General features: G+C 38.3%; 1 protein-coding gene across 1 annotated transcript in view; it reads left to right on the forward strand.

Annotated features, from left to right (window-relative positions):
- VPS13B (vacuolar protein sorting 13 homolog B) overlaps nucleotides 1-27,421 on the forward strand; it is a 439,495-nt gene that overhangs the window by 213,645 nt on the left and 198,429 nt on the right. The window contains exons 23-25 of the mRNA XM_065668694.1: nucleotides 6,096-6,330; nucleotides 17,119-17,339; nucleotides 22,046-22,252. Coding sequence (XP_065524766.1) covers nucleotides 6,096-6,330; nucleotides 17,119-17,339; nucleotides 22,046-22,252 — 663 coding nt within the window. The remainder of the gene's footprint in view (nucleotides 1-6,095; nucleotides 6,331-17,118; nucleotides 17,340-22,045; nucleotides 22,253-27,421) is intronic.

A 27,421-nucleotide genomic window follows, 5' to 3' on the forward strand; every position in this document is an offset into this window, starting at 1 on the left:
TATAATTTGGCATGAAAAAGGCAAATTTCTGAATGTTTTGTCTGGTTATATGCTGAGCACTGAGACTCCCATTTTATTTCTAAAGCTAGTTTCATGTTCCTGGATCTTTTATTAACATGATTGTAGAACAGAAAAGTCTGTAGTTGTCGTCAGATAAAACAGAACTTCATAACTTAAAATCATCAAAGGATTATTCTTTTAGTGGAAGTTTGAGTAAGTAAATGTGTTTGGAACTAAAGTAACTGGAAAGTTTATTTTGGACCCAAAGCTGGTACTTGCTTACCCTTAGCCCTGTCTTGCTCATGATAGAATATTGCATGAAAATTTTGTGCATTAGAGTTGTGGTAAGCTATTAGTATTTAAGTGAAAAGACTTTCATACTTAACTATAAAAAGTTGTTTTTATTATTTAGTTGTTGTAGGATTTTATATGCAGCCTTGAAGTCTTTTTGGCAGTTGCACCCTGTAGGAGGGTAGTGCTCACTTTTCACGTGTTCTTCATCCTAATAGTTGCTAAAATTGTGGAGCAGTATAAACACAATTATTTTTAATTGGTTGTTAATGCTGAATTCCACTGAGAACAATGAAGGATCTGTATTAAAAGCAAATGAATTAATGAGTAATGTTGCAATGAACGCCAACTAAATAAGAGCGTAATTATTACATATAAAACTTAGCCAGATATTCCACATGCCTTTAAATATCCCAGAAATTATTTGAAAAAAATGAGTCTGTTTCCTGAAATTATTGAAAATAATATTTTCTTTAAAGCATAACTTGTACAAAATTTTAGTCGGTGAAGCATTGATTGAAAGAACAGAAATGAAAGGATGGAGTTGACTAGAGTTCCTGGTCTTCGAACAGTACTCTTTATTCATGGGTCAGGAAGAGATTCTGGGACTTGTAACTTAGCAGTTACAACTATCAGAAGTTATTCAACAGTTAGGAAAGAGGATGATTTCTTAAGTTGTTTACTTACCACAAACTGACAAAAAAAAAAATTTCTGTTACTAAATAAAAAATTTTAATTTAAAAAAATATTTTAAAATCAAGCTTTCCTAGAAAAGGAGTCCTGTGTAGAGCTAAGGTATAGTGTTTTAAGCGGTCAAAGAAAATGCAACAGAGCCTCATTTATACTTACTTGCATGGACAGGTAGTCTGCTCTCTCAGTTTTCTCACTCATGTGCTCTGCTTTCCATTTCTGTGATTTGTACTTTTTGTCTAATTTCAAAACATGGATTTCTGTCTTTCCTTTTTAAATTCTATCAGCGTGTGTCTGGCTCAAATGCAGATGGTCTAATTTGGCAGAGCTAATTTGAATGTCAGAGGCTGAGGTATGGTCTTACAATAATGACCACACTAGAACCCCTACATGAGATGTGTAGTGGTGGTTCTTTGCAGTTTTTGGAGTCATTGGAGGATTACATTCTTTACCTGAAACTCCCAGAAAAACATACATGCTCTCAGCAGACAGGTTAGTAATGGATGGTGTCTAATGCACACAGGTGCCGCTCTGAGGAGACACCTTTATGTGAGCGTCACTTGTGAGTCATTTTTAATGCCTTTAATTGGTCTGTAGCTATAAAATATGGGTTTGTGAAGGGAATCTCCTTATGGTATCACTATCGTGCAAGGCCGTAAAGACTCTTGTACAACCTGTCCCTCTTTGTTGCACTTGCACAGGATAACTATGGCATGTCACTTGTTTTGTTTCACTCCCTCCTGCTCACCCTCCTCAGTTAGGAAGACCTGCAGTATATAATCATTGTTCTCTCTATTGAGCTACATTCTCTTTTTATAGAATATTAATTAAAAATACTCCATTTATTCCAGTAACTTAATTCTTTCATTTCTGTACAAAAGTCTGAAAGTTATTGCACTTTTGTAGGCTTATATATTAGTAAAAGCTGAGAGCAAATGCCTTGTGCAACGTTTTAAAAATAGAAGGGAAGATACTGCTTACTTCATTGGTTTATTGTTAGTGTATGTTACTTAGCATGTATAGGGCTTGACATAACAGAAATGAAAATAGGGAGTGATTCTTTTTCAAGAATTTGTAATAATTCCTTCTCTTTAACACATGAATGTGTTCAGTATTGGCAAAAGAACATGTTGCTACCAAAACTGAAATAAGATCCTTGAAACAGAAATGATGTTGCCATGGAAAAATGAAGTAACACTCCATGCAGCTGCGAAGCATTAATGAATAGGATATTTTTTTAAAAGATCATTTGTGTTTGGTGTGGCTTGGAGGGTCCCAACCAGATGGTTTCCATGAATAGGATCTGACCCCCAGCTTGAGGACTTCTTACTGGCAGATTACTTCATTTTCTTTCCCTTGGATTGTCAGATCCTTACATTAATGCAAGATTTACTGCTGCAGATTTATATTCAGTTACATAAATCCGTCACATTTTACATTAAATTCACAATTTTAGACACACTGTTTAACAGTTATTTAAAAAGTGTAAAAAGATTTATATGATAGCTTTAATATATGCTATTGATGTAGTTTAATTTTAAGAATTTGGATTACATATATTTTAAAGTGCTTTTCGATTGGTGAAGCAATCTGTAGCGCACATTCTCACTTTTGTTCAACATATAGTTCAGTCATTTTAGGTGCACTCTTCCATTTCTTCACCGGAACTTGTTATTAGACAGATCTCCAGATTCTGTCAGATAAATGTGCTTGAATACCACTGAAGTTGATAGCTGTGTGTCAGCAGAATCTGCCTCTGAGAAATTCAGCAGGTGCAATTCAGTTTTGCACTTCTTGGGCCCTTGTGCATCCAAATTGGCTATTTCTTATGTAATTATAATAATTGCTTGACTTGCACTAAGGTGTGTAATTTTCCATGTTCATTGTATTGGCTGTAGAAATCCTGCAATAATATATTGCAAAATTCCATTATTTGTATAAAAATTTAAAATGAAGCACAAGTAAGCAAACCATATCTGTAAGCAAATCTGTAATACTACATATGGAGGGCCTGATGCACTCACGTAAACCCCACCAAAACTCATGGTTCAACTGCCATTAAGTTGTTTGAAAATGAATTGCAAAGTAGCTGCCTGTGTAAACAGTAATTTCCATCAGGTGTTTGAAGGAGTGAAACTGTTGTGATTCCACTTCAATATTCTTGGTATGGCAAAGTAAAATACAACAAAAATGATCTAATGAACTTTTCTTCAGTACAAAGCTGTACTGAAATGTAAAATTAAGTATAAAAACCCTACTGAGTATTGAGAACTCTTCTCAAGAGTACTCAGTAAAACATCTCCTGCAGATCCTGCTGCTGGCAATGTGATGAAGTACAGTATCTCTCCAAGGTGGTGGAATTTTTTGATTATTATTACCACATGGTTTGTGGCAGCATTTAATGTTAATCCTCATGAGTACGTATATATGGAGAATGGATAATTTGTTATAAACTGTTTATTCAGCAAATGCACAGATAAAACAAAAGTTACACTGATCATAAGTTCCCTTGTCATCTATTTATCATTATCCCACAATGGCTTGACCTGCAACCTATTACTAATAGACCAGAAAACGATCTAATGTGTCACTGTAAAAATCTTTGCAAATTGACACAATGACTAATTTACCATTAAAAAAAAAATAAATCCAAATTTATTACATCTGTAACAATACACCGTTGCTTTTCATCCAGTATAAATAAAGTACACTCTGCAACCTTGGATCAATAAACTACTTATCAAAGATGTAATTAACTTCATTTTACAACTCAAACAGTTCTAAAACTAGAAACAAACACAGACTTCATGTAACAATGTATTTATTTTTGCAAAATTATACTCATATTTTTCTGCAGTGAATTCTTGTCAGTTTGTCTAAGCAAAAGGGCACAAAAATGTTGAAATAAAGATGAATATCTGTGTTCTCTTCACTAGGCTGGCAAAGTACTTACGGTGCTGGGGAATTCCAGCTCTATTGCAAATCATTATTGTGGTCTTGGGGGACTATTAGCCTTCAGGGGAGGGTATGGAGTACAAACCTTGGTTATCAGCTTTAAGCTGTGATGTCTTCAGTGATGTCAAATCAAAAGACACTGTTGCGTAAGTTTACAGCAAACAAATGTTCTTTTGTCACAGCTACAAGTAACATCTTGTGTCCAACATTTCATACACTAGGTTTTTCCAAACAATGTGAAGACATGAACTGAATCATAGCTTGTAGTTGCTTAATAAACCATTCAAGTGTGTAGGCTGTTAGGGCTATTTGATATCCAGGTGCAGAATATTACATGTGAGAGCCAAGTAAGACTAACAGAGACTGCAGTTTACACTCTCTCCGAGTTAACGAGTCTTGGTGAGTTCAGTTCTTGGTTTGGGTTCGCTTGGCCTTGCTAGAATCTCACAAGAAGATGGCAGAATGGTCAGAAATATTTCAGGGTAACGGCACTGCTTGAAAATAAAGAACAAAAAAAGTGCAATTTCACATTTTCAATGAAAACATGAGAAAAGCTATATAAAATTTGTGAACTTTATTCATTTCTCTCTTTCATAGAATCATAGTTCCAACCCCCCTGCCACGGGCAGGGATGCCTCAGAGTAGACCATGCCCCCTCCCCAGACTCTGTCCAACCTGGCCCTGAGCACTGCCAGGGATGGAGCATTTACCTGTTCTTTGGGCAAACTGTTCCAGTGCCTCACCACCCTCACAGTAAAGACCTTCTTCCTCATATCCGATCTGAACTTCCCCTCTGTAAGTTTAAACCCATTACTCCTTGTCCCATCACTACAATCCCTAATGAAGAGTCCCTCTCCAGCATCCTTGTAGGCCCCCTCCAGATACTTGAAGGCTGCTGTGAGGGCTGCACGCAGCCTTCTCCAGAGTGAACAGCCCCATTTTTTTCAGTCTTCATATGGGAGGTGCTCAAGCACCCTTATCATCTTTGTGTAGGTATGCACCCATCCATTTGTTTTAAAGTCAGTTTTTCACTGTAGTTTATATTTTTCCTAGTTTACCTGATGGTCAGACTTTTTATACATGCTCATTACTGTTGACAATGTAAAGATGGAATTTTCCCTGAAATAAGTCTTAAAAGAAGTCTTTATAGAAAGTAACAGCGTATAAAATAGGTAGTTCTAGAGGCTTAGCTGTTGCTAACAACAGCTAATGAACTACAAAAAGAGAAGGCCTTTGTCAGTGTCCTATGTTTAGCAGTTGCAGTCAGTTTTTCTCCTTCTTAGTAGCTGGTGCAGTGCTGTGTTTTTGACTTTCAGCCTCGGAACAGCGCTGATAACGCCGATGTTTTTAGTTGTTGCTAAGTAATGTTTACTCTGACCAAGGACTTTCTGAGCCTCATGCTCTGCCAGGGAGGAGGGGAGGCCGGGAGGAAGCAGGGACAGGGCACCTGACCCAAGCTAGCCAAAGAGGTATTTCATACCACAGCATGTCATGCCCGGGGAGGTAACTGGGAGTTACCCGGAAGGGCACTCTCTCTCTTCTCGGTTGGGCTCGTTTTGGCGAGTGGTATCATATTCTCTTCCCTTATTATTTCCCTTATCATTATTATCATTGGTGACAGCAGCAGTGATTTGTGTTATACCTTAGTTACTGGGCTGTTCTTATCTCAACCCGTGGGAGTTACATTCTTTCAATTCTCCTCCCCATCCCTCCAGGAGTAGGGGCGGGGGGTGGGGGTGTGGGGCGGGAAGGAAAGAAAGAGTTGGTGGGGAGTAGAAACTGTGTGGCTGACTGAGTTTAAACCACGACAGTCAGCTTTATTGTGAGAACATATTCTGACTCAGTTATGCTCTTGTAAAAAGCTGTTGAAAGGTAGATAGAGGTATGTTCTGTTTATATGATAACACCTTTCTGATCAAATTTACAGACCAAAATCACACTTCTTCCCTACCCTGCCATAATCATACTTTGCAAGAATATATTTTTTTCCATCCTTTTATGCCATCTTTCCTCTTAATTCGACTAAAAACCAAGACTGTTTTCAGTGACCTGTGACAGATGAGTAACTTGAGGCTTTGTACCAAGATGAATACTCCACACTGGGAGGAAAAAAATGGTGATCTGTTTCTGAGAAATTGTTCTTGGTTTTGTTTTTTCAGCTTGAAGTGCAATCTTGTTGTGTATTCCTTCCGAATGATAGCCTGCCTTCCCCAAGTACGATTGTATCGGGTGACATTCCTGGGACTGTGCGAAGCTGGTACCACGGGCAGACCAGTATGCCTGGCACACTTGTTGTCTGCTTGCCCCAGATAAAGATTATGAGTGCTGGACACAAACACATGGAACCATTGCAGGAAATCCCATTTGTTGTGCTGAGATCAATCCTGGAAGAAGGTAGTGTGATAAATTCAAGTACACTTACTGTTTAATTTCCAGTTGTTACTGTTATGAAAATTATCATCACTTTATTTTGAAAACTTCTGGTGCTATTCTGCTTTTTTAGCATTATGTTATGTATTATTGATGGCTAGAAATACTGATGACAGAGTTTGGTCCCCAGAGATAAGAGTGAAGCTCATCATCAAAGAGCTAATTTTGTCATGTTTTATGTGTTTGTTGAAGCCAAAAGAATTCAGAAGTGCAATCTTTACCTGCATTGGCTTTTGTCATTCAGGCTTCTGTGTACCTACAATTGGTTTGATATGACAGAAGGAGGCAGTGAGTTGTGAATTCCGAGGCAGAATTGAGGCAGGTTAGGAAATCTTTATGGTTTATCGGTTTATGTTAATGCCGTAATGCATGAGATTGTGCCTCATAATTAAGTTAAAAACTTCGTGGAAATGCCAGTTTTTGTCTTTTAACCCCAGTGGGCTGCTCAGCTCTGTAGAATAGCCACTCACTTGCTCCCCCCTTAGCTGAATGGGGAAGAATCAGAAGGGTAAAAGTGAGAAAACTGATGGGTTGAGATAGAGACAATTTAATAAGTACAGCAAAAGCTGCGCATACAAGCAAAGCAAAATAAGGAATTAATTTGCTGCTTCCCATCAGCAGGCAGGTGTTCAGCCATTTGTGGGAAAGCAGGGACCTATCTCACATAAGAGTTCCTTGAGAAAGCAAATGCCATAACTCTGACTGTCTTTCCCCTTCCTCCTTTCCCCAGCTTTTTTTGCTAAACATGGAATCATATACTATGGAACATCCCTTTGGGCAGTTGGGGTCAGCTGTCCCAGCTGTGTCCCCTCCCAACTTCTTGTGCACCCCCAGCCTACTTGCAGGTGGGGCAGTGTGAAAAGCAGAAAAGACCTTAACACTGTGCAAGCACTGTTCAGTTAATGACTAAAACATCCCCATGTTATTAACAGTTTTCATCACAAATCCAAAACATAGCACCGTACCAGCCACTATGAAGGAAATTAAGACTATCTCAGCGAAAACCAGTACATTGGTGTACAGTTAGTTCATTATTGTATTCTTGAGCTATTATTATTTGGAAAGAATTGTTGTGGTTTTGTCATATTAGAGATGCTGCCAACTGAAAAGAAAAAAAAAAAAAAGAGAAAGGTATGTTTTTCCTAATAATTTTCAGTAGGAATGATCTAATTTGCTAATCAAAGTGACAGATAAAAGATAAATAAATGTAACCAAACTGTTTTGTTTGCTTTAACCGATAATGTAATTTAAACCATTTAAGAAAGTAAGAAGACAGTTGAATTTTGTTAAACCCAGATTTGAAGAAAAGATCCTAGTGAGAGAAAAGAATCCCCCTGGTTGGGATAAAGCCTATGGTAAGGAATTTATTTGCGTGTGGCTTTGTGTTCTGGGAATAATGCCAAACAGAAGTTCTCACAATCTTGATATTTTTTGATTCTCTAATGGAGCTGTTGCCTTCTCCCATGCCAAAACTCCCTCTTCAACAGAGTGTTTTGGTTTTTTTTCCAAAGCTTTTAAGTCACCTCTTTTGTTTGTTCCCATGTAGAGGTAAATAATTTTTATTGGGAGAGTCTCTCAGTTTGCATTCTATCTTTGAAAAAGTCTTCAGGGATGTACCATCATTCTTAAGACATGTTACCGTCTCTCTGAAATTATATTTATTCAACCTTGCTTTTCCTGGAAACTGTTTTTGGAATCGGTCCTTCTTTTATGAAGAAGATGTAAGTAAAAGGCTTGTTTACAAGGATGCATAGTTACTTTCACGAAAGCTGTGTGATCACTCATTTTTCTTATTGCTTGAATAACTAAAAGCAGAGAAAGAGGGAGCATAGTTATACTGTCAGTTGGGGATATTGGAGCCTACTCACAGGGACTTACTGACCTCAAGATGTCAACATACTGTAAAAATAGCATATAAAATATCCCACAATCAGGTCTTTCTATTTGCTTTCAGAGCCCTGATACACTTTTTTTCTGAGGTAATTGTAGTTTGTAAGTATACTTAAAAGAACATTTTAAGTACAGTATTTTGATTCAGAAACCTAACAGCTCAGTTGTACTAAATAACATATGAACAGAAATGGGTTTATGTAAGGCATGAAATATGCTGTTGAACTTCAGTCGAATAGCAAATACACTAAATAAGTTCATGAAGGTATTAAATTACACTAAATATTATCTTTATAATTCAAATAAATCAGATTATAGATCCATGAGGTAATATTCACTGAGAATATTAAAATAGAACTGCAGAATTGTAGAGCAGCCCAGGTTGGAAGGGACCTCGAATGATCATGTGGTCCAAACTTTCATGTCAAGGGAAGCCTAGATGAGATTGATTATAACCAACACCCTGTCCAGTCACATGTTGAAACCCTCCACATCCCTGCGGAGGTTGTTCCAGTGAATGATTGTTCTTACTGTAAAAAACTTAATTCTTGTATCAAGATGAAACCTTCTCTGGTGAAGCTTGTACCCGTTGCCCCTTTCTACCTCCTTTTGTTCTTCTTGTGGAAAGGAGGACCTCTGTCCTATTTGTAGCTGCCCTTTGAGTAAACTAGTTACTAAGAAGAGATTGAATACTTAGAAATTCAGTCCAAGGAGAACTGAAATGTTTAGAGAACCATTTAAGGTTAGTTGTCACTTTCTGTGCACACTATGTCCCACTTCAAACACTTGACAATCATCTCTATATTCTCGAAGTTCCAACCTATAGTGATAGTAACTTTACAGTTTGACAAAATATGTTGTTATGATCTGGGCTTCTGGACTTTTGAGTTGTCTTCTAAAAGGTAAAAATGTTGTAATAGGAAAATAAATCAAAGACATGATACTGGTAACTTTTATGAATTCACCTTTGTGAAGATCTGTGGTTGCATCAGATGCAGTAAGATACAGATACTTACGTAGGACACATTAGCACACATTTAGAAACCAGTGTTCAGAATACCTTAAAATTGTTGTTGACATTGATACCTATCATATTCACATTCTCATATGGATAACAGTAAACTGACAATCACGTAAATCACTGTACTCAAAACATTTAAATCTGAGAGGTGGCTTTTGTTTGTGAAATATGACGAGTTATATAACCTCACAGATTTTTGTAGCATATGTGTAAACTCAGTAAGTTCTGACTTACAGGGAAATAGAAAATTAGGGCTTTTAATACTAGTATGTGAAGAAATTATAACGAAATGTATTGGGCATAAGCTACTCCAATATAATAAAAGCATATAGATTTCAACCTGCAAAAAATGGCTGTTGAATGTTTAAAGTAGAGCAGCAGCATACTGGCATTCTTAGAAGTTTTGCATTGTATTTAAAAAAACCCCACAACTTTAATACAACAGCTGAAACATAATTTCTGTAAATTGTAAGATGAATATTTGACATTCAAATAGTGTGCTATTTCATATAATCATAAATTGGTTTTGGTCAGAAGGGACCTTAAAGGTCATCTAGTTCCAACTTCTGTGCCATGGACTGGGACAGCTTCCACTAGACCAGGTTGTTCAAAGACCCATCCAGTCTGGCCTTGAACATTGGCCTTGGATGGGGCAACCCTGTACCAGTGTCTCACCACCCTCATAGTAAAACTTCCTCCTAATGTTTAATCTAAACCTAACTTCTTTCAGTTTATTTGAGTTTATATTCAATGTCACTATCTGTAAAACTTGGTAATTATGGCATTTAACTTATTTGTTATGGTTAATGACCTTATAAAATCAGTTGTCACATTTTAATGACATTCATCAGTATCTGAATAGCAATGAAGGTCTGCATGAACAAGTTGTTAATGTTGTGTTCAACTGTTGGAGGTCTCTAGTAGCTGGATTTAAGTTTGAAAAGCCTGTGGGTTTGTGCTTACATTTGAAGTCTTGAACTAAATCTCATCTGCTGAATGTGATCTCTGGACTTGAGCCCTTAGGCCTTTTGACTGGGTGCACCTAGGATTATGCAGCCATACAACTGCTTCTCTGTTGCATGACTGGAAGTTCAAAGGTGACCTAACACGTAATGATTACAATATTTAAAAAAAAAAAACACTGTATGTTGCATGATAACGTGTGCATGTTGGCAATCCATGTAAAATGCCACAATGTGGGTGCAGAAAGGGAAATGAAGGCAGAGTCGTCGAGATGCTTTTTGAAGACTGCAGAGGATACCTTTAGGAAGTCTGGGAAGAGATCTCAGATTGTATGCATGATAAAGCTTTTGTGATCTCTCTCCTACCATTACTGATTGGAAACAAATGCAATTTCTCTTTTTGCACAAGTGTCAACATTGTATACGCAACATTGTGTACTTCTGCCACTTCTGCAGCCTGGTTTTTAAAGCGGAGAAGTGTCATATAAAAGCGAGAGCAAATACATAACTGTTATTAGTAAAGTACATTTATCAGTATTATATGTCATGCATTTGAAAAGGCTTATAATGGGCATTACTCTAGCTAAGAAACAAAGTGCATCAAATAACTACCAGCGAAAGTGCTTTCACATAGCAAAACTTTGTTATTATATATCATAGAATCATAGAATGGTTGGGGTTTGGAGGGACCTTAAAGGTTAAATACTTACTTATGTCTTGCAAAAATAACTCAAACACTCTGTAGGAAGGGAGTCTTGTTCAACTGTTGGAAATAGCAGATAAATGATGAATGCCAGTTCTTTGCAACTTGTCTGATGACTGGGTCAGTCAGCTGCCAAAGATCCGAAAGTGGTATTTATATATTTAAGAAGTTATCAAAGCAGTTGAAATATCTTAATGAACACTTTTTTTTTTTTTTTTTTGTCAGTAATGATGCTTGAAAAATTTAAAAATACTGATCTATGAGAGCGGTAGTTCAGGAGTTACAGAATCATAGAATAGTCAGGGTTGGAAAGGACCTTAAGATCATCTAGTTCCAACCCCCCTGCCATGGGCAGGGACACCTCACACTAAACCGTGCAACCCAAGGCTCTCCCCAACCTGTCCTTGAACACTGCCAGGGATGGAGCATTCACAACCTCCCTGGGCAACCGATTCCAGTGCCTCACCACCCTGACAGTAAAGAACTTCCTCCTTATATCCAATCTAAACTTCCCCTGTTTAAGTTTTAACCCATTACCCCTTGTCCTGTCACTACAGTCCCTAATGAAGAGTTCCTCTCCAGCATCGCTATAGGCCCCCTTCAGATACTGGAAGGCTGCTATTAGGTCTCCACGCAGCCTTCTCTTCTCCAGGCTGAACAGCCCCAACTTCCTCAGCCTGTCTTCATACGGGAGGTGCTCCAGTCCCCTGATCATCCTCATGGCCCTCCTCTGGACTTGTTCCAGCAGTTCCATGTCCTTTTTATGTTGAGGACACCAGAACTGCACACAATACTGCAAGTGAGGTCTCACAAGAGCAGAGTAGAGGGGCAGGATCACCTCCTTTGACCTGCTGGTCACGCTTCTTTTGATGCAGCCCAGGATACGGTTGGCTTTCTGGGCTGCGAGTGCACACTGATGGTTGGTTTTGTTTTTCCGTGTGGGTTTTTTTTTTGTTTGTTTTGTTTTTTTGTTTTGTTGGGTTTTTTTTATGAATAAAAGGAAACACAGTTTCAATCACAAAATAAGGATTTATCGGGTGATTAGTTCCAGTATAATTTTAGAATGGTCTCATAGTTTGTATGGAACTGAAGAAGAGGTAATTGATGACTGGCACGGGTGATACAGTTGTGGGGGTCTATTACAGACCTCCTGATCAGCACGAAGGAGTTGATGAGGCTTTCTACAGGCAACTGGAAGTAGCCTCGCGACTACATGCCTTAGTCGTCGTGGGGGACTTTAATTACCCCGATATTTGCTGGAAGACTCACACAGCCAGTCATTCACAGTCTAGGAGGTTCCTCGAGTGCATTGATGATAATTTCTTAATGCAAATGGTGGACGTACCAACTAGGGGAGCAGCGCTGCTAGATTTAGTACTCGCCAACAAGGAGGGTTTGGTCGAAGTGGTGACGGTCAATGGCAGCCTTGGCTGCAGTGACCATGAGATGGTGGAGTTTAGGATCCTGTGTGGGAGGAATAGAATACCTAGCAAAGCCACAGTTCTGGATTTCCGAAGGGCCAACTTTGGCCTCTTCAGTCAACTGCTAAGGGAAGTCTCATGGGAAAGTGTACTAGGCGGTAAAGGGGCTCAAGATAGTTGGTTAGCATTCAAGGACCGCTTCTTCCAAGCTCAGGATCGGAGCGTCCCAATGAGTAGGAAGTCAAGTAAGGGATCTAGGAGACCGGCGTGGTTAAACAAGGAGCTGCTGGGCAAACTCAAGTGGAAAAGGAGAATCTATGGATTATGGAAGGAGGGGCTGGCCGCTTGGGAGGAATATAGGACAGTTGTTAGAGGATGTAGGGAGGCAATTAGGACAGCTAAGGCCTCCTTGGAACTCAATCTTGCTAGTCGGGTTAAAGACAATAGAAAGGGCTTCTTCAAATACATAGCAAATAAAACTAACACAAGAGGCAATATAGGCCCACTGCTGAACGAAGTGGGTACCCTGGAGACAGAGGATATAAAGAAGGCAGAGGTGCTGAATGCCTTCTTTGCCTCTGTCTTTACTCCTGCAGACTCTCCCCGAGGGCCCCGGATTTCTATAGCCCCAGAAGGAGTCAGGACAAAGGAGGAGTTTGCTTTGGTAGATGAGGATTGGGTTAGGGATCAGCTATGCAATCTGGACATCTGTAAATCGATGGGTCCGGATGGAATGCACCCACGGGTGCTGAGGGAGCTGGCGGAGGTCATTGCTAGGCCACTTTCCATCATCTTTGGTAAGTCGTGGGAAACGGGCGAGGTGCCTGAGGATTGGCGGATGGCAAAGGTCACACCAATCTATAAGAAGGGCAAGAAGGAGGACCCGGGTAATTATAGACCGGTCAGCCTTACCTCCATCCCTGGAAAGGTGATGGAACAACTTATTCTTGACTCCATCACTAGGCATATCAAGGATGAGGGGGTCATTAAGAACAGCCAACATGGTTTTATGAGGGGGAAGTCATGTATGACCAACCTTATAGCCTTCTATGAGGAAGTGACTAGGTGGAGGGATGATGGTAGAGCGGTAGATGTAGTTTTTCTTGATTTCAGTAAGGCATTTGATACTGTCTCCCACAGCATCCTCATAGATAAGCTAAGGAAGTGTGGGCTTGACGATCAAGTAGTGAGGTGGATCGAGAACTGGTTGAAAGGAAGAAGGCAGAGAGTTGTGGTCAATGGCGCAGAATCTAGCTGGAGGTCTGTGACTAGTGGAGTTCCTCAGGGGTCGGTGCTGGGACCGGTGCTGTTTAATATTTTCATCAATGACCTGGATGAGGGAACTGAGTGCACCCTCAGCAAGTTTGCTGATGACACAAAACTGGGAGGAGTGGCTGACACACCAGAGGACTGTGCTGCCATTCAGCGAGACCTGGACAGGCTGGAGAGTTGGGCGGGGAGAAACTTGATGAAATTTAACAAGGGCAAGTGTAGAGTCTTGCATCTGGGGAAGAACAACCCCATGTACCAGTACAGGTTGGGGGTTGACCTGCTGGAAAGTAGTGAACGGGAAAGGGACCTGGGGGTCCTGGTGGATAGGAGGATGACCATGAGCCAGCAATGTGCTCTTGTGGCCAAGAAGGCAAATGGCATCTTAGGGTGCATTAGAAAGGGAGTGGTTAGTAGGTCAAGAGAGGTTCTCCTCCCCCTCTACTCAGCCTTGGTGAGGCCGCATCTGGAATATTGTGTCCAGTTCTGGGCCCCTCAATTCAAGAAGGACAGGGAATTGCTTGAAGGAGTCCAGCGCAGAGCCACAAAGATGATTAAGGGAGTGGAACATCTCCCTTATGAGGAGAGGCTGAGGGAGCTGGGTCTCTTTAGCTTGGAGAAGAGGAGACTGAGGGGTGACCTCATCAATGTTTACAAATATGTAAAGGGTAGGTGTCAGGATGATGGAGCGAGGCTTTTTTCAGTGATATCCAGTGATAGGACAAGGGGCAATGGGTGTAAACTGGAGCATAGGAAGTTCCACGTTAACATCAGGAAGAACTTCTTTACTGTAAGAGTGACAGAGCACTGGAACAGGTTGCCCAGGGGGGTTGTGGAGTCTCCTACACTGGAGATATTCAAGGCCCGCCTGGACAAGTTCCTGTGTGATGTACTGTAGGTTACCCTGCTCTTGCAGGGGGGTTGGACTAGATGATCTTTTTAGGTCCCTTCCAACCCTTGGGATTCTGTGATTCTGTGATTCTGTGACATTAGAGGGAATTTTGTAGTTCTAAATTTGCCGTATCTTTACTACAGTGATTGTTCAGTGTACTGAGGTTTACATGCATGGATAAAATTTGATTGGTGTTTTCCTTTTAAGGTAGATAATGAATGTAGCACAACAGAATTAACATTTGGTATTTTCCTTGGAGATTCTTTCTTTCTAATCCGTGAAATAGAAACAATGTAAATTACTGTGCCGGGTACAGAAAAAACCAAAACAACAAAGTTCATGCATGGTAATTAAAAACATGTCATTAGAATTGACTTCACGTTTGAATTTTTTCCATCTATTACAATTAGTATTTTGTATTTCTTGGCTGACTGAACTTGGAAAAAATACAGCTCACTAGCTACTTTAAAATTTCTAATGTGAACCCTTTCCAAAATATTTCAAGTTAATTTGGTTGAGCTGAATTTTCAGTATGTAATAGCTTCAAAATAAACTACTGAAGTTTCTAGTTTCTTAGAATGAGACACACAGAGTCTTCTGATATATGCTCTTGACCATGTACGTTTATTGCAGTGCCACCTGTGGAAGAAACAATAAAACTATTACTAAAATAATACAGTAAAAAGAGTTTAGATCCAGCTTTAATTTAGTCTCAAAACCTTTCTAGACTTTCTTTTAAATAATCACTGTTAACAATTTGTGCCATTTCTTAGTGTTGTGATTTCTCAGCAGGACAGTGTTGACTGTTGGCCACACCAGGCAGCAAACAACTCTCCATATACCTTTTAAATATACTGGTTAGAATTCTTTGTTGCCCTGTGAGACTCCAGATGCCCATCCCATTGTATTTGTCTGTCATTTTCTGTTCTGATTCTCAAGACTGGCTCCCATGCTTTGGGTTATTAGATTAATTTGGACTTTTCCTACCCATGACTCCAGGCCCAAATCTTGAACAATAAAACCTCATGCCAAATAATCTTCTGAATTTTGATTTAGGAAGGAGAACTTCTCTCCTTCTCTTCCTCCAAGCGACTGTACTTTGTACAAAGAGGAAGGCTGTTTCAGACCAGGCTGAGATTTGTGGATGCTCACATCCTGCTGTGTTTGGATCTGGGACTGCATTCCGCCACTCTGATGTTACTTTGAATTGGGTCAGGAAATTCCTCTTGGTGGACAGAAAATTCGCATGCTGGGCAGAGGCTCTCTGTCATTTTAAGTGGAGACCAGAGAGGCCCAACTTCCTCAGCAGCAAATCTGATAAATGGGATTATGAAAATTTCCTTTAGAGGGAAAAAAAACCTCAAAAAACAAACAAGCCTGAAACCTGAAATAATTGTTGTGCAAGAAAAAGTTTCAGGTAAAATGAGAATTGCCCACATGTCTCTCACTATCTCATTTTCCTCACTTCTGCTGAGCATGCTTTGAGCTTTAGTTCAGCATCTCTTGCAGAGCTTCTCTGTGACCCATTTATCATATGTGGGATTCTATTGATTTTATGTGGCAAGGTTTTGGTAGTGGGGAGGACTGCAAGTGGAGAAGATATCCACCTGCAGCCCATGAAGCTTTTTGTCATATTTTTCTCTTCCCTATCCGGTTGAGGAGGGGAGTGATCAAGCAGCTTTGGTGGGTACCTGCCATCATGTTTCCATAGTCTGTGGAAGATTTTCCTTCACTAAAACGAATTCCTGGTGGTCTTTTCAAGACTTACCCAGATACTTCTCTCTGTGATCCTGCTTTTGAAACTCCCATCTACTGGCAATCTAAAGAAAACTGATTGTACCAAAGTTTCAGGCTTCTTGTAATTCAGCTGGACACTGCCAATTCTCTCACATATTATTCTTGATAATGTTTCATGGTAAGCTGCCAGGCACTTCTCTGGGTAGGGTCCCTCCTACATATAAGAAACAAAATGCTCATGTGTGTCTACAGTAATTTGGTTTTACAAAATCCATCACCATTCTGTTCCTAGGAAGTTAAGTAGAAGCAATAGAAAGAGGTGTACTGTGATCAAGGTCTTATTTACCTGAGCAGTGCACTGGGATGGGCTTTACTCTGTGGCACCCCTCTCTTTGGATGCAAGCTGTGAATTTGTGGAAGAAATTTTTTAGTGATAAAACCTGTAAACAAACATGAGTATGTAATGGAAAGAACTGCCTCTGCCATCTGTATGCTGAAATAAGTGGGGAGTGGTTTCTGGACATTCTTCAGTTTGAGGAAAATGGTATAATGCAAAAAGAGTTCTTTAAAGACTATGTGGTATATGTTTGTTAACAGTCTTGGGGTTAAAATTACCAATGGATTTCAATTTTTAGAAAGTTGTAAGAAACTTGTTGCTATTGCTTAGACTTTGAGGTATAAAATGGAATTGATGGTTGAATTACATTTGTGAGAGATTGAGATCAATTTAATGATTGTTGATTTTTCTGACTTCTGAGGGGTTTTAGGATAATCCTTTTAATGAGTTTCGAGAAAATGATAGCGTACTTTTTTATTATGCAATTATTTAACTGTTTCTCCTTCTTTTTAATCATTAGGTGATGCTTTTCCATGGACTATTAGTCTGCATCATTTCAGTGTATATACTCTTCTTGGGCAACAGATGACACTTAATTTAGTGGAACCAATGGGCTGTACTTCGACTTTAGCTGTCACTTCACAGAAACTGCCTGCTTCGGGGCCAGAATCCAGACACTCATTTGTTGTCTGCCTCCATGTCGACCTTGAGTCCCTTGAAATAAAATGCTCCAACCCCCAGGTTCGTACATTTAATTGATTTATGAAAGGAAATTAAAAATAACTTGATTTAAGTGCAATTGTTATGCCTTTTGTGGAAGAAGTTCTATCTTATTTTTTTAAAAATCCATCAAGATCAAGGTGCTTAGATTAAGATTTGCTTTGAAGCTCTCTCAAGTTTTGTAATTTAAACTCTTCTCAAAATGTAATAGCTACAGTATAAATGCATCTTCTGGCTGATGGAGTGAAATGAATTGCAGATGTACCATTAAATGCTGTTCTGCTGTCACTGTGAATTCATACATTGAAGTGGTTTAATGTAATTTTTTACCGCATTTTCATAGAACTAACATTTCTTCGAGCAGAAAATGTTTTGTAGGCAGACAATAGTATAAAGATGAATGTGTGTAAACAAAAGTTACGACCTCAGTTATGTTTATTAAAAGGCAGAGATGCTGCTAGATTTTCGGGAAGTGCACCCTGTATTTTACTGACTTGGATCAAGTTTGCTGTAGTTCCAAATAGAGTAGGATTTCTATGCAAAATTTTGAGTAATCTTTACTGCAACTCAGAATGCATTCCTGACAGCTGCAATGTTTCCAGCAGTGCTGAAGAGAATACTCTTCTTGGGAACTGCAAATCTTTTGAGGTGTGAGTAGGGGTCTGCATTCGTAAGCTGCTCTGAAGTTTTAGCCATGGGTAAGATCTTTCAAAGGACCTTATGGACAAAATGGACTATTCATTGCTTCAGTTAATGGAAGGAAAGGGAAAGAGCTTGTGTTCTTTCTTACAATTATAATTTTGATCTGATTGACCGCACATCACATTTGTAAAGATTTATGGACCTATGGCCTAGGTCTGGGAATACTAAAGCTAAGGTGGCTGTTGGAATTTTAATGTTATTCCCTGCGTGTACGCATTACAATATGTTTCTCAGTTGCATGCAGTTTTTCGCTTGCCTCATTCCATGTTCTATGAATGAAACAAGTGATTTAAACTATGTATTTATTTTACCCTTAATGTGTGATCTCCCTCCCTGTTCACTACTTTCCATACAAGTTATTTCTGACTCATTTGTTTATGCCGTTGTCTTCCGCACCAGGTAGGCTCCACTCAGTAGGAGGAGTGGTAGAGTGAGATTGCTCACTGGACATACCAAATTAAAATTGAGCAGCCTCAATAAGATCTACTCAGAATGTATGAGAGATATGTTTGCACACATAAAGGGTTGTCACTGTGTTAGAAGTGTATAAATAGGAAAGGGCAAAATTATGTTTTTGCTGACAATTTACATTTAAAGATATATATTTATATTTAAAGTACATTTATTTTGTAACTTTGTGGTATTTTCATTACATGCAATGAATAATTTCACAGCCTTTGTAAACCTGCCTTGTTCTGTATTAATTTTCATAGAGCTGTCAAGATTAATCTTGATATCGCAGCTATTTAGAGAATTTGTAAACACACTGTAGAAAAATAGCTTGCTACATTTGATCAATACGCTCTCAGTGAAATTCCAGCAAACTGTCTGATCAACTCCGATTTTTTTTTAAATCTCCAAAAGGATTACTCGTGGCTAATATACATAATACATCAATAGTATTAACTTGTAAGTGGAAGTCTTATCCAAATCTAAGGTGCAAATTAAAAAGAAAAATGGAGCAAGTAAAATACATTTTCAAGCTTCAAAGTGTGATCATAGTCATTTTGCAAACAATGCAAAAATATTTGTTCTAAAAGTTTAAATTGTAAGCTCTGTGTAGATCATATTACGGGTATAGTGATATGTTACTGTGAAATTGTATCATAGAATATCAGACCATATATTGTTGTCTTGAAGGATATTCTTTCCTCTGCACACCGTGGTATTACTCATTTACTGCAGTATTATGGTGACCAAAAGGGTGAGGACAAATTACTGGCATTTAGCAAAGGTTCTTGAACTGTCCTTTCTGCCTTATATCTGTCTTGCTTGTTCTTTCTGCTTTACGCATGCGAGGGGGGGGGGAAAACCTAACCCAGCATCAGTTGTCTTTAACCAGATGTTCAAGAACAGAATATGGAAAATACAATTACATAAACAGCATTCGATAGTTACAAATTCATAATAGAATATGAAATTTGATTCTTTAGAATGATGTACTGTATTTTGTCCATAGATGACAGCCTTAAAGGAGGTGATACTTAGTGAATTTAAGTGGCAACAAAGGTGAAGTATTTTACTATATGACTATTATGATTTAATAGGAAACCGTGTTCTGATGATTGTTAAAGTCAAGAGATATTTCCAGTGTGCAGAATTGCCAGGATATTGTCTTTTGTTATAATTTTCAATTTTGTAGTAATGTGTTATTTTTTAAGTATAAAATGCTGTAACATACTGAACTTCAGAGATTTTTGCCAAGTAGTCAGTGGGGTCTTACTGAGTTATGTGTGGTTTTGCTAGGGAGGGAGTAGAAGCAGCCTGAGAGGGAAACTTTTCTTAACAAATACTGGCAGAGTTATTCCTATTTTTGTCATACCATTTTTCTTCTTTTGAATAGAGCGTACTAAAAATAATTATTATATATTAACTGTTATGCTAAGAAATACTTATAAAGGCAAGAGGCCTTACACTTACGTTAGCTCTTCTAATAAAATCAGAAATGGATTTTCAAAATACTGAGACTAATCACTTGAAAAACTTCAGGCAACAGGAGAAGCAGAAATCCTTCCATTTTTACATTTAATGAGTAACAACCAATGGAATAAAATTAAGTGGATTAAAAATAATCCAAGATATAACTTTAGCTCATTATCTGAAGTTTTAAAACTTTACTAGCATGCAGACTTGTGCCTTCTTTTTTGTTTTCATGAGGATTTCGTGTGAGCATTTTTAGTATTTTTTACTTTTTAACATATCTCCATGAAAATTATCAAAGTGTGCCATTTTTAACTGGTAAACTTGTTTTGCCTCTGGTTTTGGAGGAGGGTGGAATATTAGTGTCATACTGCTTGCTGTCTGGTTGCTGGCAATATTTGGAGAGATGGCTACTGCTGTCTGAAATAGCCACTGCTTCGGGTGCCTGCAAAGATTCTAACCCGAGCAATTTTAAGAGATAACATAAGTAGTTATTTAATTATTATGACTGTTGCAGCCTCACTAAGAATTTAAACTCTTAAGTGTTGGATTACCCAATGACAAACCTCTTTACCTTGCATATGAGTATGTATATAAACACACAAGCTCCTTCTTTTGTGTTATTTTGTGCCTTTGAGAACAGTAGCATAATTAAATTTCTGGAAGCCCTGCTTCATGAAGACAAGTATAGCTGAAATTATCCTCTGGTTTCTTGACCAAAAATATTTGGGGGAGAGGAGGCGAGAGGGGTTGTGAGCATGTATGATTTGGATATGTGCCTGTATCCTATTAATTTTCTAGAGACTCTTTTGCCAGCAAAGTGTCAACACCAGTTAATGTTATATTACTTAGTCAATCAGATGGACATTATTAGTTGATCTTCCGGTGTTACATGGAAAAGACTCGGGAAAACTTAGAAATTTGCAATTAGTAATTTAAAGGTTACCAGTGCATATCAGAGTGCGGCAGACAGAAAATATCTTAACGGATAACTAAAAGAACTTTTTGCCACAGCCAGTTATTGTTTCTCTGTAGATTGCTCTGTATACAAAGACAAAAAGTGTACTAAGAAGTTTATGTCCTTTAAGGAAAAATTCTGTCAAAGGAGTGTATGACCTGCTCATTGTAAGCCTTGAAACTTCAAAAGAAAATCCAAGATGAATTAAGAAGGTTTTTATAAAATTCCAGCACTGTACCTCTGAAGAAAGAACTGTAGCGTGTACTTTGAGACTTCATCACACATTCTCACGCACAAAATCAAGTACTGTTTTGTGTCAAATGTAGATTGACAACAGTGTTTTTCTGCATCTGTTCTGCCCACATAAGAAGCCAGCTTCATAGAGTAGATGTGTCCTGAGGCTTAAAGTTCTTATAAATATGAGAATTTCCATTTTTTATAATGGCAAGTTGGGTATGGTATCCAGCTGTGGATCTGCTTATATATTGTTTGCAGTTTTCTCTGAGCTTGTTTTATACAGTATATTGCAGTGTGTTGTCATACAAAATCTGTGATTAATGCTTATTTACAAAAACTTGTGTAAATATCTTAGATCTGAGTCAAACAATGTGCAAGTTAAACAGTGTGTTTCTGAATATTGGAATGACATATGCCAGGAGACAATTGAGTTTGATAGTGGATATTCTTCCAAAAATGGAACAGTTTCATATGCTGTGTGTGATCATTATTTTAATACTATTTAAATGCATAATTCTTGCATTGTTAATATATCATAAACTTTTAATATTTTCCTTTTTCTTGAGGCAGTACCTATACATATGAAATGTACTATAAATTGCCTTTATTAACTTGTCAAAATAGATATTAGTAAATTTTTACAAGACCATGTTATTGGTTATGGGTTTGAGCTACATACCATATGTTTAGAGAAAGCACAGATTATTTTTATCACAGTCACTATGCTGTAACTGATGTTACAGTAAAATAATTATTTTAGTTGCAATGTAGTTGCTTATCAGAACACCATAAATGGTGAGAAGTTCATTTTTGCTGCATTCTCAATCTCAGTGGAGGACACTTATTTTTCTTCACCCCTTTAAGGAAAGCTTCATCTTAGAAAAGGTTGGGTTTTTCTTTTTTCTTTTAGGTGCAACTTCTGTATGAACTGGCTGAGATCACAACTAAAGTTTGGAATAAAATTCAGAGGAAAGGAATTCTCTATCAATCATCCGTGTATGCTGAAACCATGACAGGACCTGCTCCTCCTAGCTCTCCAGTTAAGAGTAGTGTTGGTACTGCTCCACCAGATACCAGCACGTACAGCCCATCAGCTGATATTGGGACCACTACAGAGGTAGGCTTTCATAAAAAAAAGTAAGAATTTGGATATGTGTCTTCAAATGCAAGCAAGATTGGCCCCTTGGTTTTATGTATTTCTGCTCTCTAGTTTACAGCACTGCATAACTGCCTGAAGAAATCTGGTACCTGATCTTAATCTCTGTGTGTGCCCAAGACTGTAAAATACTGTTTTGAGGCATGGGAAGGTGTTCTTCTCTGACATGCCGAGGAAAGAGGGCTGATTCTTTTTCCAGCATCAGTACAGTGTTAAACTTTATCCTTGAGTATCATTAGCTGTGAGTCACCAGGTAGCTGATACATAGTGGAATACGTGGGTCATAGGAGGCTGTGCAACTGAACAGGCCTAGTATTTGTGATTTTCTTAGTACCCCTGTCAGGCTTACTAGTTAGAATAATGAGTTGGCCTTGTTTGTGCTCCAAGAGAGAGACAAAAATGTGTAGGATGAGTTGAATTTGTATCAGTGGTGTGTTGTACATACGCAGCGCTTCATTCTTAACATGAAGCTATTAAAATGCAGGGAGACTGCTCTGTGAGACTGGGCTTCATTTTTAGGATAAACATAGCATTTTTGGGGGCACCTCATAGAGCACTTCTGGAAGACAGCAAATACACAGCAGTTTGAACACTGAGTGCAATTACATATTCAACAACATTTGACTGGGATTGCTTTCACCCTGTGTATGGTTTATATTAACTCCTGGGTTTGGAGAAAATTAAATGGTGATTACTAATGCTTACTTTTTATATGCATCACACACACGCACACACACACACACACAGAGGGGTAACTGTCATTAAAAGGTGTTTGAGCTAGAGTTTCAGTTCTTAAGTCATTTCATTAAAATGTTTCTAGGTTATGTAGATAACATTGGGCTTGATGTGTTCTATGTGTATGTGATCTCAATTCTGAAAAATTTTGCCATGGATACAGAATTGAAGGTAAGCAATAATAGTTAGAAAACAATATGGCCACAAAAATAGTGGTTTTCCACCTACTCACATCAAATCCCTTTTTCATTAATTCAGAAACCACCGGTTTTATAAATAACTATTTGGTTTTGACCCTCTATATAGACAGCACTATTTGGAGCACATGCTGTACTTGAAGCATTATTTGAAAGTGATTCAGTAATTGTTTTAATCCATATGTTACCAAGACTATTTTGGTAATATAGCTCCAAGTTTAGCATTCATACCCTACCCCTTTGCAAAAACCATTTATTTAATTTTCTTCCCATTCTCAACAAATGTTCTGCACTAGCTATCTAACTTTTCTCCTGCTCTAAATGAAGTTTGGTGAATTAGCCATCAAAGGGCAATGTTAGAATTTACGTTCTGTCTTCTTCACTCTAAAACCAACACCATCATTTCAATTTTCTTCAAATAGAAAGTTATATTAAGACACATGGCATTAATATTGGATCTTTTTCACAATAGGAGGCTTAGAGTTGACATAGCACTTAACAACTGAGATTTGAAAATTGCTCTGAAAGAAATGTATCATTGTGCTTAGACAGGATAAATAAGTTTAAAAATTGACCATGGTCTGAGGATATTATTAAAGACATAGAAGGAGGAAGAAAGGTACAAGCAGGAGAAAATGTTTGCATGAAGCCATAGTTCATATGACAGAAAGACTGAGGAATAGAACTCCTATCTATCATTACCATTCAGAGCTATCAGCCTAAAGTGTTCTGTCTGTGGTTAGGAAGGCAGTCCAGAAGGAACAGCCAGCACAAGGGATATATGAGTGCACAGACAGAAAAGCATAATGAGGCAGGTGTAAGTTGCTTAATGGAGACAGTGAGGTAGGAGAATGTATGCATGGACAGATATTTGAGATTGTGAGAAGTTCTTTGTAAGAAATTGAAAATAAGGATTAAAAGGGTAATTTTTATATTGTCAGGAAAAGATTCACAGGGTTGTTCAAGAAGGAGGCTAGTATTTTTGGCTTGGAAGCTGAGAAGAATTTTATTCCATTTCTGGTTAACTGGATGGTAATATTAGTTGTATTGAGGTGATTAAAATAAAAACAGTATGTCGGGTGTACAAGGTCTTTAATTAACAGTATAAAAAATAAAAGAGAAATGCGAAGGTTTTGAATTACCGTGACTGAAAAAAACCCCACACTTGGAGAGATTCATTCTCATGGGAAGTCAAGCCAGAGTTTAGATTCCTGTAAGATTACTAGCTAAAAAATGCTGTGTTTCAATTTATGGGTACTATCATATTTATGAATTTGTGAGTCAATGTTTACACTTTAAGACCACCTTTGATGTCGGTCTTGAAAAAGCTTACTGATACCATATGATGAAAAAGAAGGGTTATCCAGTGGAGGATTCATCTGAATGATTGGATTGTTATGGGATATAACATCTAATGTTGTCTTGACCTAGTGCTTTCTTATTATCAAAGACAGGTTTTAAACAAAACAAATTAAAAAAAATATTATCCGTTTACTCTTAGGACTAATTTTATGTCAAGGTACCAGTTTGAATGAGGTGAGTCACCTAGTTGGATGACCAGGTTAATACGTGGTGGTGCATGGAAGCAGAGGATGACTGTAAAAAGGCATGCTTTCAGTGAACACTAGAGGGGAAAGAAGGCAAAGCCAACTGAGAATGAAGCGGCATTCTACCATTTTTCCTGGGTCTCATTTATCACTTTCTGTGGTTTTGCTGCTAGTTGGAACGAAACCACTCCTTTCCCTTCTCACAGACTCTGAATTCCATCAAGGGAGCAATAAAAACAGATGAGGCGGTTATAGTGCAGGCACTTACTGGCCAGGAGACCTAACACCAACAAAACCGTGGTTGATTGCTGTCTTGATACTGACAAGTCTGAAAACAACTTGCAAATCCTCAGTGAAAGAGAAAAATACTTTAAATCTCTTGAAATACTGTGTACTTTATATCTTTACACTCTTTTTAAAATGGTAGTACTGATTACTTATATGTATTTTGGTTTTTAGAAATTTGAAGGTATCTAGTATCGGTCTAATGTTTCCCGCAAGGAAGTCAATGGGTGCAAATCCAGGTCCATGTTGTTTGATTTGGAAAATACCATCCTGTATTTTTAAACTAAAACTTGTTTTCAGACTGTTGTAACAATTTTTTAAGTTAAGGAAATAGGGGAGGTAATGTATAAAAATCGAGTACACCAGCCACAATCAGCCTTGCAGCTGTATATTTTATAGTCATTACTGCTGAGCAGCAATGAAGTATATAGAGTGATTAATAATATTTATTTCTGCAGTTTTGACTTACGGAGATTTTTCAGAAGTTCATCAGCATCTGTATTTTGTTTATATGTTCCTATGTTTTTAAACCTTGAAGTCTGTCAAACAACAATACTCTGCTGTGATAGGTGTATTTTTTCCTATGGTTAGAGATTTTTACAGTTAATGTTATTCTGTATGGTGGGAGACAAATGATTATTTTTAAAGCTTCTTTCAGCTGCAGTGGACTTGCTATAAATGAATCGGAAGAAAGCAGACTCTCACAGATGTTTATATTAAACAGTTAAAAAAGTAATTTGTTTACATTATCTATAGATGATTTATATTTTAAACTCTGTGTAATTTGTTTCATGCTGACAAGTTGATAGTGAGCACCTGTGTGGGTAAAGCTACCTAACTTACTGAATTTTAGTCTGGGTGGTGGTAAGACGGGAAAACATGAGTGAGAGGTTGAAGTGCTGGAGGGCTACAAACAGTTAATCATTTTTACCATCCTTCCTTGGAACAGCAAAAGCAAAGGTAGTACAGACTACAACAGGCCACTTGTTACTGTTTACTTAAGTACAAACAGTGGTAGAAGTGTTTAGTCCTTGGGGAAACTCAGTGATTGAGCAAGAACGCAGGAGTTATTTTGATAAGGCATAGCATTAGTGTGGCCAAACTGTGATCATCCCTGAGCTGTAGGCAGGCCAAGGATGAAGGCCTCATATGTTTGGATCTTCCTGATGAACAAAGATAAATTCTGCTAAGAAAATAAACTCTGTATATTGGTCAATTTGCAACAATTGGTGAAAGAATTAAATTGTATATTTTAGGACTTGGCATGAGAAGTTGTGGGAAAATAGTTCAGGGTTTCTGACTCTGGCTTGATTTTTCTGCAGATTGGGAAACAGAGCAGAAAATTAATGCATAAACATATTTAACAATACCATGCTGGGTGCTGAAAATCCAAAATGAAAATTGAAACTGCATGAGAAACAAGAGCACAGACTCTTCTCGCTTCAGTTTCTTAGTTTTGCACTGCAAAAAATTCCTAAGAATTCGACCTTGCTAAAAAAAAAAAAAGAGGAAAAAAGACATCAGCTACTGCAGACCATCCGTTTTTCAGCCCCTGTGGCTGTCCAGTGGTTCTGGTTACAGTACCATGAACAGAAGGCTAAGAAGAAATGCAGTTGCTTCATTTTTCAGCTCCCAAAGGATAGCCATATAGCAGTATCTGCCTCTGGAGGAGCATCTGCAGTGCTTCTGCCACTGAGAAAAAGACTGGTCCAGTTCAACTGTTTACATATGTTTGAATGACAGAAAAATATCAGAGAGTATGTTCACATTGAACTGTTGAAGTCGGGGTTGGGTGGAGCCAGTAACCCAGGAACTGCTGCTGGGAACATGGTGTTGAGCAGCTGGGGATGTCTGTTGATAAGCTCTGCAGCTGGCACACTGTGAAGAAGAGGTTATCGCTGAAAGCCTCAGCTTACTGCAATTAGAGCTATGCTGTCAAGCTAGCTAGCAGTAGTGGACACAAGTTGAGACCCTGGCAAGGACTTGTCGGCTCTGTGATAGAACAGCTTCCAAAACCCTGGCAATTGCAGGTCCAGGTGTCTGACCCCCAGCTTACTCTGCCTCTGTTTGTGTCCAGAGGTTCACAAATTCCTTTATTTCTGGTAACGTTGTTCTGTATCAACATCCTCCTTTGACTTTGAAATTCAAGGACTGCTTTTCTTTTTCAAGTTCACTTCCAGAAATACGTGCATGTGGAGGCCTTACTTGCATTGACTAAATGAAGCTTTGTTCTACAGCTATGCAGTTGTGTGCTACACATTTTGAATATGATTTAATAAAGCCGCCTCACATGCTACAGAAATTGAAGTGTGAGAAACATCTGCAAATCAGACAATCATCAGCATCGCAAACATCATTGGAATGAA

This window comes from Lathamus discolor, chromosome 2 (genome assembly GCF_037157495.1).
Source record: "Lathamus discolor isolate bLatDis1 chromosome 2, bLatDis1.hap1, whole genome shotgun sequence".
NCBI classification, from domain to species: Eukaryota; Metazoa; Chordata; class Aves; order Psittaciformes; family Psittacidae; genus Lathamus; species Lathamus discolor.